The sequence below is a fragment of the Apostichopus japonicus genome, chromosome 2 (assembly GCF_037975245.1).
Source record: "Apostichopus japonicus isolate 1M-3 chromosome 2, ASM3797524v1, whole genome shotgun sequence".
Lineage (NCBI taxonomy): Eukaryota > Metazoa > Echinodermata > Holothuroidea > Aspidochirotida > Stichopodidae > Apostichopus > Apostichopus japonicus.
This window is the reverse complement of record NC_092562.1, coordinates 19,154,543-19,169,372: the sequence shown is the minus strand read 5'-3', so window position 1 is coordinate 19,169,372 and position 14,830 is coordinate 19,154,543. Positions and strand designations below refer to the sequence as shown.

Sequence of the window (14,830 nt, the reverse complement as noted above, 5' to 3'; positions counted from 1 at the left end):
CACTCTATTTCAGCTTCGAATGGTTTACTTTAATTTATTTGTTACTTTCCGATTACAGTGTCAAGAGTTCCGTCCTTTCAAAATTTGGTCACCGATGAGGACTCTGTTTCAAATATGGTGAGTAGCTCACGTGTATAGTCTTATGGCCCAGAGTTCAATGTCAAAGCTCATCTATACTTCTTCGCTAACATTATTTAAAATGTTCACAAATACTCATTTACGGTGAAAATCCTCCCATTTTTTCCATACATAGAAATGGATCAATTTATGTGATCATATATATATATAAGCAAAAGAAACTGCTTAAGATTGTGGCAGTTAATGGGTTTGGTCTTTCCCTCATATTCTCAAATGATACAGATTCACTCGAAAGATTACAGAACAAGGATTGCTTTTTCAAAAAAATCCTTTCATAATGAACAAAAATTGAAGCTTGATAATCAACGGAACACCCAAGGTTGAAGTCTTTATATAACATTCTGTCTTGATCACTTCGATTTATGAACCTCTGATGTTTAGAGGTTAATTTCCTGAGACTGTAAATTAGTTTACGGTGTAGATAAAAGTGTTTAAAATGTCTGTATGATTTACAAACTTCTTTTTTTCTTAGCCCACATTTCGCCCTGTAAAATATTTTGCGTCACCCTTTTCCTCGTCTTGTAGGCCGATTCGGGGAGAGACTCTTTATCTGAGTCTCTGAAGATGGCCGCTAATCTGAACAGATCCATTCTAGTGACCGTTTATGGTTTGACCACACCAGGTGAGTCTCATATCTGTGGAGGCCTTTTCAGACTTTTGTTTTCTGTCATTTGTGATAACTGCCTTGCTTGATTGAATGAGAAACTTGCTCTAGAAAGGAGATTTTTTTATGTGCTTACCAAAGGATGAAAACACTGATGCTGTTTATGCATCTGTTTGTTGTAGTTTATTACTGGTCAGGTCACATAGTACAAAAAACAAGCAGTTTGTGTTAATAGCGACTTGAATTATTTCATTATTTGATCCGACTCGTCAATTTAGTTTAATCAAATTAGGATATTTGCTTCTGACAAAATTTAGTGAGATTTTTTCAACTTGAAAAGTAGACAGGGGTGTCTCGTTATGTACTTGCTATTCCACATGTTTTGCATGTCAAGTTGGAATTCAAAGAGGCCGTTTTGATTTGTAGTTTCCTTTTGTTTCAAAAATGATAATAGCCTATTGTATTTTGCTTTCAGGATTGGAGATCCATCGAGACTTGATCTCTCTCCTTCAGAAACGGCTGGATCAAGTCACACTGGACGTTATCAAAGACATGCTGGATAAAAATGCAATGAGCCGTTTGACCCCTGGAGATGTACAGGTGCCGTTCGTAACAATCTTTGAAAAATATGAATAAATTACAGTGATTATTGTTGCTTTTAGTAAAAAACCCTCTTCACCGGTTTTACACGGTCATTGTGGTTAATCAGACAACAGATTTAGTTTGTAGAGCAATGGAAGTATATTTCCTATTTATGGTTCTCAATTTTTTCTTTGAGAATAATGATCCAAATGTGGTTAATACTAAAAGATATGTGATTTGAGAGGTTTTATGCTAGGAAGTACATTATTATACATATGTGATTTGGGGGTTTTATGCTAGGAAGTACATTATACATATGTGATTTGAGGGGGTTTATGCTAGGAATATGGGAATTTTGGTATAGATAATGTTGAAAGATAATTAGTTTTGTGTTCATACTCCTACCAAGTGATATTCTAGTAGCATTCATACTTTATGCTGTTTTATTTTCACCAGTGGATCTGGTTGACCAAACTCTTTCAGATGTTGACCAGCATTTATAGGTCCTCCACTCACTACCCAATCTACATAAGGAAGGATCAATATATCTTCTCCTTCATAACTGATGTGAAATTGTATAAGCTAAGGTAGATCTAATCAGAATTACATCTTCTTCTTCTTCTTTTTTTCTGAAGTGAGAGACTACCTTACATCAAATGTCATGCTCATTTATCAGGGGTTTTTTCTTTTCGTTTTTTTCCAGTTCATTCAACCGCCCGACAAAGCACCTTCCAGGACAGTCCAGTTTACCATACCACTCTGGTCTGTGCAGTACATCTACGCCATTGGATTCTACCTTCAGCAGAACCTACTGGAGATTCTCTACATACCAAAGTATGTGGACAGCAAACCTCAGAGCCACTTTCAAGATTACACCCTCAAGGATCAAGTTAAGGGAAGCTCCTTCCTCTTGGACAAGGACATCTTCCTCTACAACAGACCTCACCGAGCTGGAGGGACAGGTCAGTAGATTAAAGATGAGAAAGTATCATTTATAAGAGGCAAAGGAAAAATTTTTTTTGCTTTTAGTGATAGATTCTCAGGTGGAAGAGACTTTCTTGCCTTCAAATATTGATGCGATTCGTCTTTCCATCTGTAGTTGCAAAACACATTCCTAATATCACGTTTTATTTAAAAAAATTGCTGTGAAGTTTTTTTGATCGGCAGTTTGATCTTAATTTGATGATTGTATTATGCATACGTGTGCACACACATTTAAGTACATTACAGTGGTTCAGTAGCTACTCTTAAGCATGTTTGTGCCATTTTGTGCTGTCAATCTGCGAACACGGAAATAAATGTTATAAAAAAAAAACTATTATTTTGTATTTTGATAATGTATTCAAGTGCAGCACTTCATAATAATGGATGTGTGGTCGGATATCTCCTATGGATGATCTTCATAATGGAGATTCAGAGAACCCCACTGATTTCTTATGATTTTTTTATGATTTCTCATGATTTCTTATGATTTCTTGTTCATATACTTCTTTACATCTTCAATACTATAGGTCTATACGTCTTCGATACTTGTTTTTCAGGGTAGTTGAGTACAATCACAATCTCATCTCTTTGTGACACACATAACTCTGACTTTGATTCCCTTCAGGCATCGCTTGCATCATAGCCAGCGTGGTGGACGGTAAGAGCCGTCAGATCAATTGGCAGTCCTGCACCCGCCCCTCTCCGGAAGGGTACCACGAGATACTGCCATCCGACACCTTTCAAGAGGTAGGAGACCAGGCACTAGAGGGACAATGGACGCATGTGGACTTCCAACAACTGACCAGCACTAAGGAATACCAGCCCAGTAGGATTGGGGCTAAAGGACCAGGTAGGGGACTCCCGTCATTTCCGATGTTGATATATGGCAGAGTCATCAGTGACAACCTATTCCATGATAAACGTGTGTATAAGTAAGAGGGCCTGACGATTAGATCCCAGCAGGATTTTGTCCAGAGGCTGAATGACAAGTTTCAGTAACAGAAGGGACAAATACATGCACAGAATACAGACAGGTTAATGAGCATGGTGAACACAAAGAGATGGATGAAAGGGGATTAGTAGACAAGGGATGGAGAGAAGAAAGAAACCAACAGGGGAAGAGGAGAGGTAGGAGATAAACAGTGGAGGGACAAAGAGAGGATTAAGGGAAGAGGGTGGGGAGTAAACTAGAGCAGGATAAAGACAGAAGTGTGGAGAAAAATGTTTCTTTGGAGGGATTTAAAACGTCATTGGCTTTTTTATTTCATTGGTGATGTTTTCTGGATTTTTCTTTTGGAATGTTACACAATAAGAGGATTCGAGAGGCTTGATGCGTCGTGAAAGGTTACAACATTATGAAAGTATTTGAAAGAGAGGTCTTGCAGTCTTGTCTGAATTTTGATTGTATATATAAAATGGATAGATGTTGATTTTTTCAAAAATAAACTTTGATGTATGTATGCAGTTCTTATACAGGTACTGGCAGAAGTACTATTACTGAAGTTTCTTCTATTCATGAGATTTTTGATGACAAACCTTACAAACAGTTGCTTCGGTAATGGAGGTTTGAGGGGGGGGGGGGAAGGCGGGGGGAGTGCACTTATTCTAAAAGTATGCTCTTAGTGCTTTACAAATAAAAGAAACTTATAATTTAATAAAAGCCAATAACAATGAAATTAAATAGATAAGACAATAAAAACTATAACCGAAAAGCTGTAAACAATAAGAGCAAACTAGAGATACTTGTAAAATCCAAACTAACAAGAGCAGCAATAAAGACCTCCTTCCTCCCCTTCCTCTCCCACCCCAACCTTTCCCCTCAGTGGATCAGATGGTAGACTAAGTCCTTTCTTTCCTTATATTGAAAATGTATTGAAGTAGCTGGTTTGCTTGAACTAGTAACTTGTTAACTAATTTTGGATGAGGAGAACTGTACTACTACTAACAGCAGCAGTCATTCAGAAAGAAACACTGTTTTCATTTAGTGAATTTTTATTTCATTTAGTGAAGTAGGAAGTAGAGTTTTGTTGCATAATATCAGCTATAAATGAACCAGGAACTGTGTTAAGTTGAGGTAGCTTTTATATTCCTCAGCAGGTCTCTTAATTTTCAAAAGATGCACCGTGTAACATATGAAATATTTTCCTAAATTTTGTCGCAGGTCCGACTTTTCTGATCCAGTTTAACATCTGGGAAAGAGGAAATGCCGACATAGCTAACCTGATCACCAAACTGGAGGGAGCCGTACATCATGCATTGTGTGATGTCATCATGGAGTACAGGATACTGACTGCCCCCCTGGCCAGCCTCCCCTCAGAGGTCACTGCTAAACTGACCGGTGATAGTGTTGGCAGTCTCTACTCTCCAACTGTGGGTAAGTCGCCCACACCTCCCTCCCCTCCAACAAAAAGTTGAGATTGTATGATAATATATGATGATGATGATATTGCAAGGATAGTGGAATTATAGTGCAAAGGACAAAGAACATGCAAGGTGGTGGAAATATAGTGCAAAGGACAAAGAAAGTGCAAGGATAGTGGAATTATAGTGTAAAGGACAAAGAAAGTGCAAGGATAGTGGATTTATAGTGCAAATTACATAGAAAGTGCAAGGATAGTGGAATTATAGTGCAAAGGACAAAGAAATTTAAGTGCAAGGATAGTGGAACTATAGTGCCAAGGACAAAGAAAATGCAAGGTGGTGGAAATATAGTGCAAAGGACAAGAAAGTGCAATTATAGTGGAATTACAGTGCAAAGGACAAAAAGGGCAAGGATAGTGGAATTACAGTGCAAATTACAAAGAAAGTGGAAGGATAGTGGAATTACAGTGCAAAGGACAAAGAAAGTGGAATTATAGTGTAACAGACAAAGAAAGTGCAAATTAATTGATTCTGTTGCAGGAATGAGAGCTTCTACTCTTCTAGTCATATGAAATTATTCAATTTTGTTTAACCCAACAAATACTGCTTTGACAAACACAGTATTCAGTATGATATACGATATGCTCATTTTTCATTCAATACCCGCTTGTATGACAGAGGTATCCTTAAAGTGGTTTAAGGACTGAAAAAAACCCACAGAAAATTTACTGTTTAGGTAAGCCTTTATACCTCAATAAGTATTTCCTATTTGGTTCACAGCCCTCAGAGCAGAGTTATTCCGTAAGATGGGTCCGTCATCCAGCCCTGTGGTACCACAGACAGTTCCTATGAAGGTTAGTATATGGTGTAGTCTATCCTTTTAAATTTATCTTCTCGGTTGCCCCCCTTATTCTGGGTTTGTAGGTCCTGGATGTGATGAGATATTTGTATTTATATTGCCTCAAGATAACAAACACACGCTCAACTTTAATTTGTTGAATTTGAATTTTTCCTAATTATGAAAGATACAGAGAAAAATTAGGAGAAAATTAAGATAGATCTTGAAAGCATCAAGCTTGATTAATGTTCTGTTAATTTGACAAAAGCATAAGAAGTTCTGTGCTGCGCCTCTAACTATGAGTTTATAGGCTATGCAATAACTGGACTTCTTTTCGACCACTGAAAAAGCCCATGCTTTATAATATTGTTTACTGTATTCTAAAAGTCCTGGATTTCAACTCATAACTAGCAATGTTCAAATGGCTGTGATGCAGGACGTTTAAAATACGTCCAAACTTACTCTCCTTCCATTCTGATGAATATGCAGCAACGTTTTATTCTGATCTCAGCATACCCATATACAGGATGGTAGGGTCCCCCAACCCCCCCCCCCTCTGACACCCACAAACCCCCTCTGACACCCACAAACCCCCTCTGACACCCACAACCTCCTCACCTACAAGTACACATAAAGACAACCACAAAAAAAGTGCATAAAAATAGAAAGATATATCTTGCCTTTGTTTAGGTTTACTTAGCTTTAAATCAGTAATGGCAAGTAGAGCCTTATCCCTTCTAGTTGTCGTGTATCCTCCTTGTTGTTTTTTTGTTTTTTGTTTGTCTCTCTTTCCTCCTAAAGGTATTTTGATGTTTAATATCTTCTTTGCTATATATATACATTCTTTTCTGTACTCTAGAGCTTCTAATGGATGTGGCATGCACTTTTTAATTCAATGTTTCATTCTACTTGGATACCTGCAGAAGCTAATATCACCTTGATAACAATCCACAGTATTCCCTACTTTTTTCATTCTGTTCTTTGTCCCTCCATTTTATAAAGAGTGATTCGTGCATATACAGTGTTAGTACATGCAAGTACTACATACACTGTTACATGCAACTATTGTATACTGTGTTACATGCAAGTACTACACATGGTGTTACATGCAATTATTGTATACAGTGTTACATGCAAGTACCACACACGGTGTTACATGCAATTATTTTAAACATGTTTAACCAAAAGCGTGAGGCGTTTCACTGGATCTGCTGCTACTGTGAGATGGTGGTAGTGCACAAAATGAGCAAACCAGCATTTTTTTGCTTTCTTTTTTTTCTAATGGGTTTTTTTTTTTATTGCTTTGTAATCATTCTTTCCTCTTTTTCATAAAGACCACAAAGAATGAAGAAGTGAAATTTAGTTGTGAGGTAGTCATGCTTTCATTTGAGTTTGGACCTCATGTCTTCTGTCTCAGCTTTCTAAAAGATTCTTGGAGCAAGCAAAAAGCTTAAAAATCAAATTCATTGCTTGAACTAGCTTAAATTGGTTGAGAAGATAGATATGCTAGCATGAACGGGGGGCTTTCCTCAGAGTAGCTAAGACATGAGCGGGGAAGGGGACAGGTAGCCAGAGGTGGGGGAGGGGGGGAGGAGAAACTTTAAGATCGGTTTGCACCTATAATACCTTATAACAAATACAAATTAATTCTGTTATTTCTCTCCCCGAAAGACTAACTCTGTCTTCTTCATTGAGTGAACTTGCAATTTATTGTTTCTAACGTACTTACAGAGAAGTTAGGTTTTAATCCACAAGTTTAATATTAATTTAAGTAATGATTTAGATGAGGTCGTACCAAGCCATTCCAAAGGGCACATTGCCATTGTAATATCATACCACTCTCTGCATAATTATTCCCATCAAAGTTTTAAAAAAAAAACGTTAGTATTAGAATTACCACACTCAGCTGGTTATTATTTGCAGCAAACGAGGCACCTGCTTATCACAGTCAGTTGAAAAAAAAAAAATCATGAATTTGATTCAGCAAATATCAAAACTCCTGCTTTTTCAAATATCAAATATCAAAATTCGAATATCAAAACTCCAGATATTTCACTTAAAAGGGGAAAAAAATTCATTATCAAACATTTAATGCCTTAATACTGTATAGAAAATTGGTGCATAATTCTTAAAGAGTTCAAAACCTCTCTTTTTCTTTGTTTTGAGGGGTTTATAGTCTTCTTTATTAGACACCGACAACCTGGTCAGTTTCGATATCATCCGCTAGAAGAGATTGTCAGATCTAGAAATCATTTATATACTGTAAAACGTATTCAGTATTGGGGAAATTAAGCGCTCTTGACTTATTCAGAAAACAGCTTCATTAGCCAAGTTTGATGCAAAATTAATATTCATGAATATTCAAATTCAAATAAGGACCATGGAAAAGTATTTTAATTGATTTGAACAGCTGAAGAAAACTACGATAATTTGGTCTGTTAAAGAATTTGATATTTTCTAAATGTGGAGTAAAAGTGCCAAATTTTCTAAAAGTGAGTGATTCTTATAAAAGGATAGAAATTTTTTAAAGTTTGACCTGCCTTAGTTAAAAACAGCAATTATCTAGAAACATTTAGCTTGAACAGGAGGCAATCTTGGGATAATCTTGGGAAAATGCACAATTAATATTTATGGATGGTAAAATTCAAATAAGGACCGTGGGAAAGTACTTTAAATGATTTGAACAACTGAAGAAAACTACGATAATTTAGTCTGATAAAGAATTTGATATTTTCAAAATGTCAAGTAAAATTGCTGAATTATCCATATTTTATTCCTATGAAATTAAAGAAAGTTTTAAAGTTTGACCTCCCTTATTTAAAAACAGCAATTATCTAGAAACATTTAGCTTGAACAGGAGGCAATCTTGGGATAATCCAGATGTTTCTGGATTAGGATGGTGACCTATCTCTCTCATTTAGTCGCTCAAAAGTCACTGTCGTCTTTCTTCTGCAGAAGAGATCTTTCTCTGTGGGTGAAACTGATATGAGGGCGCTATGGAAAACATTTCATCTAAAGGTATCGGTTCTAATATCAATTTACCGCCCAGAATCACGCTCATTTCTGCATGCTCACCCATTTACAACGGCAAGGAGTTTTTTTTTTTCTTGGTCGCAAGTTTTATGCCGAACGAAAACATCATTTTAACGACACTAAACCGCTTGCTGAATGCCACAGAATTATTCATTTATTTATCTTGCTTTCTTCATTTATTTTTCTTTTGTTTATTCCACTTAATTGTTTTCAATCTTTTGAAATGCTTGCATTTTGATCAATTCTTTCAGTATGCGTGCAACGTTATTCAACAAGCTTAAGTGTTGATGACCACTCCCATTGACCGGAATGAACTTTCGTGGTTTGATCTCTGTAAATGTAATGAAACTGATTGCATCGCAGTTTGATGAAAATTACTCAGTTTTAGCATATTTTTTAATGCTCCCGGAGTGCCCCAGACCCACCTTCCTTTTCTTTATTTTTGTATTTTTTTTTTACCACGCTTGGTATCTTTATTGGTAACATTCTTGTGCCAATTCAGAGCCAACTTACATGACAAATTCAGCTCTGAAACTGATAAATTGATATTACATATTTTGAGTACGCATCATAAGATCCGTTTGGCATTGTTCTTGTCAACCCTTTAAAATTTAGGATTTAAATCATATCCAGAACTTTGAACCAGTTTCTCATTCATTCACCATGTGACATCCTGATTACCAATCTTGGCTAGAAACAAAACTGATTTTGCAATGAAATTTTGCTGTGTGTACGACCTCTTTGCTTTATTTTCCTGATTTGAGTCCCAAAAAGAACCTTTTGCTCCCATATTACACAACATATTTTACAGTTTATAGTACCAGAAACAAGCAATGTAATCTAAACGGTACCAATAGCAAGACAAACTTATTAGCTATGTATGTAACATTCAGTGACAGCTTTAATCATATTAGTATCGACTGCCGCAACTAATATCTGTACGGACCGCACAGTTTAAGTAAACAGGAACAATAGCATTAATTGTGTTAACATTGATAGCAGTTACTGCAATAGTTGTGTTCACACAATACCTGTAATAGCTGAAACAAATGATGTAGTCAGGTTCTTGTTGATATTAAACAACAGTAAAACTATGATACTTGTGTTTGTATCACTTCGTAACAGCTATAAATCATATTCATGTTGATAGCAACACAAACTATAATAGCTGAACACACAAAAGTAGTTCCAAAATCAAATGATGTAGCCATGTTCTTGTTGGTAACATTAGTAATTAACTATATGCAGCTGTGCATGCCTCAATTAGTAACAGTAACAACAGACTGTATATTATAGCAACAATGCTATTGTTAGCAACTGTTACAATAACAGCTAAAACCAGAAACAAATGCTTTAATCATGTTCCTGTTAATAACATCAGTAATCTTTTTTAGCTGTGCACACAACAGTTTATAACATTAATAACAACAGCTGAAATCATACTGATACTGATAGCTATACAAACTGTAATACCTGCATACACAACAGCACAGTGACGTCAGGTGTGCACATATTGCTATTGGTGTCGTTAGCAACGTATGGGATAAACAATGTATCGTTCGTAAATATGCTATGAAACATGAAAACTTCTAAAGGCGGGGGGGCAAGGTGATGTAATTTTCTCCTGGCCCTGGATGTCCCTTGCTGGGATGAGGGGGGGATGGAGGTGGAAGGGAAGGGGTTAAAGAGGGAGGCAGATTGGGAATAAGCTCCACAGTAGAAAAAAACACATCAGCAAATCATCACGAGTATTTCACTGTCCGTTTTTTTGTTTTAATCTCCTCACTGACATTTTGAGAAAAATTCTGCTTTTTAGCTGTATGCTGTTTTGTATGATATTTTTCTTTTTCATTTTATCTGTATATTTTTATCTATATTTTGTTGCTTTTGTCTGTTTTGAGGGGTTCATGAACACTGTACACAAACGGTTGATGAAAGACAACATTGCAGAGAACCTCAGTGGAGGACATTTAGTTTTGCAAAATAAATTTCCATCAACATTTACTTCACTTTTATTTTACAGAATTACTAACAACTTAAATCCCTCTACAATTCTTTTGTCAACTGAGTCTATGTTCTGTTTGAAACATTTGGTTGATTGACTTAGCCTTGTAGCTTCAACCTTTATTTATGCTTTATTTACTAATTACAGCATTTCTTTTCAGGGTTGCATTATGAGAGGATTTTCAAATTTATATTGAAGAGAAAAATATTCCACAATGCAAGCTAAAACCCCTTCTCATTATCTTGCCCATAAAAAAAACATTAGCTATGGTTCAATGAATGGAACCTATTTTGACTGGCTAAACCTCAACTACTCCAGGAAGTTGGATCACAGAGGTGGGGGGGGGGCAGGTCTGTGATGTCATCTGGGCAAATGCTCTTCAAATGCTTCACTTGGGCCGTTCTATTCTTGTTGATTTATTATCCTTGAAACCTGATATTTTTTGCTGTCAAAGTTCTCTGCACTTAGAATTTCATCAAAATGTACCTTTTTTGTAGAAATATTCTTTTCCTCTGTGGTGCATAAATGATTGACAAGTTGTAAAGAAAAACAGGACAATTTTCTGCTGATTAAGTACCCATCATGCATTCTGCTTTTGCCAGATGCATATATTACAAAATATCAGAAAATTTGAAAAAAATTCATATCTTTGCGGTGCCAAGTGCTGACAGGACGATGTGGTTTTTTTTTTCTTTAAGGTTCACATAAAATGACTCAGCAATTTTGCTATGTAATCAACTTCAGCCATGAAGGAAATCCTTTCAACCAAATATGAATTATGAATATTCATAACTATTGAATAAATATTCATAAATATAAATATTGTTAAACAGAGACCAGACACAGGTCTCTCCTATTCCAATGGCAAACGTATATGCTGTAAGAATCATTTGTTCAGTTTGTTATTAGACTATAACTAAACATTTACATCTTTTTAATTGTGGCTTCATACTAATCAAAATGTAGTTTAGTCATCTTTACTGATTAACATTAAATTATGAATATTCATATCCTATGTGTCATATTTATATACTATAACATTTAGCTCCATATTTATTGAGATATTTATATAATAATCCTGTTCACTATCATGATGTATTCTTGAAAGTGGGCTATTCATTTTAAGGGATTATTATTTACTTTCCAGTTTAAATTTCAGTTTGATGTTATTTTATTCATTATTTCACGTTTTGGTTGCATTTATGTTGAGCCCGCTTGGTTTTAATGACCCCTCCCCCCCCCCTCCTCACCAACAAATCTATTGGACTGGGTGTATGTGATCTGCATACATTTTGTATATATTGTCAAGGTTACAATTTGTATCTCCATGAGATATGAATATGCATGCTGCATTGATATGTATAACACATATTTGCATATGTATAACACATAGTTGCATATGTATGTTGTATCTGCTCTGACTACCCAGACCTCTGAGTCATCTTCTCTGACATCATATACACCAATCACGCCTCCAGACATGGTAATGTACTCCATCATAATAATGTACTACTCATGTCTTCTTCTAACTTTAATGTGAACCCTTATGAATATTCATGAAGTACAGGGAAATGAACGTTAAACAGTTTAATCGACCAGACGCTCCAAAAATCCATTCACATCGTGATACTATCTTTTTCTGCTGGAAGGTTATTCAAAGGTGTGGGAATGCTGAGGTGTAAAGTGATGTGCTATATATATTACTGATGTGCAGATTGGGAAATTGGATACTGTGATGGAGGTATATTAAAAATTATCTCTGTTTAAGAATCGAGAAGATACAAGATCCCAAAAGACTTCATGTTTCTCTCCTGGAGTTCACATTGGAAGGTTTAACTGTTTGTGGTCACCATCTTTCTTTGGGTCTCTTCATTAAATTTCTTGTCCATTTGACAAAAATGCTTTTGGTGGCTTTGGGACCTCTATATTGACCTTAATGCAGTGCAAGAAAATTATTCATTGAAATGTTATTTGGATGTAAGCATGAAAACCAAAAACAAAAGAAATTAACAAACGAGAATACTTGTAAGTAGACAAATAAACTTCTTGAGTTCACATGGGAAGGTTACTGTAACTGTTTGTGGTCACCATCTTTCTTTGGGTCTCTTTATAAAATTTCTTGTCTATTTGACAAAAATGCTTTTGGTGGCTTTGGGACCTGTTGACCTTAACGCATTGCAAGATTTCTTTCATCGAAATGTTATTTGGATGTAAGCATGGAAACCCCTCCAAAAATGAAAAAAAAACTATAACACTTGTAAATAGACATTGTTACTTTTCATTCCAGATGGCAAGTTTTGTAAATGTTTCACTTTTATTTAAAAAAAAAGACAAAACTTGACTGTTTTGCTTAATTGAAACCAACATTAAAACTTTATCCAATATGTAAAAAAAAAAGGATCAGCAGCTTCTTCCTTCTTCCTTCCTCATCTTCCGAGTGCATTAATATTCATTCAAACATTTCATTTTTTCTCAAAAGAGTCCAGAAATGGGTTACTCTGATTCCGTGACTTCTCGACTTCAGCAGCTCTCTCATTTAATACCCTCTTGGTTCATGATCCAACCTACTCACTTACTCACTACTCGCTTAGCATCCCCTCTCTCCCTCCCCTGCCCCATTTTCCCCTTTCCTCTCCCTTCGGTCACTCCTCCACCTTATTTAACACCATCGAATTTGATCCATTTGTAAGATGACGTTAAGTAAAAATCAGTGAGCTTTGGTGTACACTGGATTCTATTCTCTTCCATTTTTCAACCAATCAATGTTCTCTTTACTTTTCCATTTTTTTAGTAGCTAGATCTTTCCTTTATTAGAGGCATCTTCCTAATATCGCAGGATTAACCAGATTAAAGCTATATTTTGCATTTCTTATGTCTGACAAATTGGTAATGGGGACCGATTGTATCCCCACCCCAGACTCAATGTTCTTCGTACATATCACAATCGTTTAAAATAATTAGCAGTTTATACCATTGGTAGTTGTGTTATGTTCTGTACTCATTTAAGCTTCCATCTGTCGGATATTCATAAGCCAGTAGGTATACTCATACATGATTCTGTAACAACATACTATGTGCAGAATGAGCGCCCTCTAGTTTTGAATACCTCTCGGTAGGCAACCAGGTAGCTAATGCCAGGTTAGGTTGGAACAGATGTGAGAACTTGTTTCTCATACCAACATAGAAGCCAAAATTAGTTGGGTGTGTGCAAATGGTGGGCTGTGGGAAGGAGGTGGGGGAGGGGGGGGGTTGAGGGGTTGGTCATAGTTGAGGCCGGGTACATCGTTCAGTTGGGAGATATTTAACATTCAGTCTGGGAATAATTAGACCATTCCAGACCAAGGGCAACCTTCCATAATGGTTCATGCCCCTTCTTCAATTGGTCAGCGGAAATTGACAACTTAACTTCCACCCTACCCGCTGTTCACGTCACTGCACAGATGCTCTTCAAACCAAGTAACAGATATAGGCAGAATCCAGTAGTGGAATTGTGCAACAGAACATGACCACCTTACAGATATGTTCTAAACACCTGTCTTTACAGTATACCTTCCCCCCTCTAACTTTACTGGTTCCAATTTTTTTTTTCTTGGTCTCATTTCTGCCGATCTCATTTGCTCTTCATATTTCTTCATTTTGGAAATATTTTTTAACAGCAGACTTATTTATTTTAGTTTTAGTTTGTTTCATTTTTTGCTTATTATTGCATATCTGCTTCTTTTGTTCCTCTTTCATCTGCATCCATTTCTCAAATTAAAAAAACAAAATGGCCGTACAGCCTCGATCTGCCGAGCCTTCGCAGCCCCCGGCAACGCATCCTGTCAAAATCGTCAAGGTAAGTCTGGTCTCAAAAAACAAGCAGACCGTAAGGATGTATTGCACTGTATCACTAGGGAAAGAATGTTGGGCATTTTTCTGACTATTCTTCAAGAAAAGTTGCCCATCGCTCTTTCCCTCCCGCTAAAAATTAAGAAAAGAAAAAAGCATGAAACTTTTAGATCATCTTGATTCATTGTAGAAACAATCGAAACAGGTTGGAAATGGCAGAGGAAAGTTGATAAATTTTCCCCCAGAAATTTAGTGAATATTTTCACTTTGGGCTAACGACTGGCATGACTAAAAAATTTTGTAGAGGCTCATTAGATCCGATTGAAAAATGAGAGAAATTATGAGATGTTTCCATTTGTGTCCATTTCTTTGTAAAACCAAAATGATACATGATGACTTTGAATGAAGTATTATAAAGGGTTGTTGATAGATTTGTGGCAGAATTTATGATTTTTTT

General features: G+C 36.2%; 1 protein-coding gene across 8 annotated transcripts in view; it reads left to right on the top strand.

Moving 5' to 3' along the window:
• The window catches only part of LOC139981183 (KICSTOR complex protein SZT2-like), a 69,394-nt gene that overhangs the window by 36,802 nt on the left and 17,762 nt on the right, over nt 1-14,830 (top strand). The window contains exons 40-49 of one of the 8 annotated variants that reach the window (XM_071993387.1): nt 59-117; nt 664-760; nt 1,218-1,342; nt 2,028-2,286; nt 2,934-3,158; nt 4,470-4,682; nt 5,450-5,523; nt 8,463-8,525; nt 11,975-12,028; nt 14,324-14,380. In XM_071993387.1, coding sequence (XP_071849488.1) covers nt 59-117; nt 664-760; nt 1,218-1,342; nt 2,028-2,286; nt 2,934-3,158; nt 4,470-4,682; nt 5,450-5,523; nt 8,463-8,525; nt 11,975-12,028; nt 14,324-14,380 — 1,226 coding nt within the window. The remainder of the gene's footprint in view (nt 1-58; nt 118-663; nt 761-1,217; nt 1,343-2,027; nt 2,287-2,933; nt 3,159-4,469; nt 4,683-5,449; nt 5,524-8,462; nt 8,526-11,974; nt 12,029-14,323; nt 14,381-14,830) is intronic. The other 7 variants (XM_071993408.1, XM_071993396.1, XM_071993403.1 and 4 more) reach the window with 7 other exon arrangements.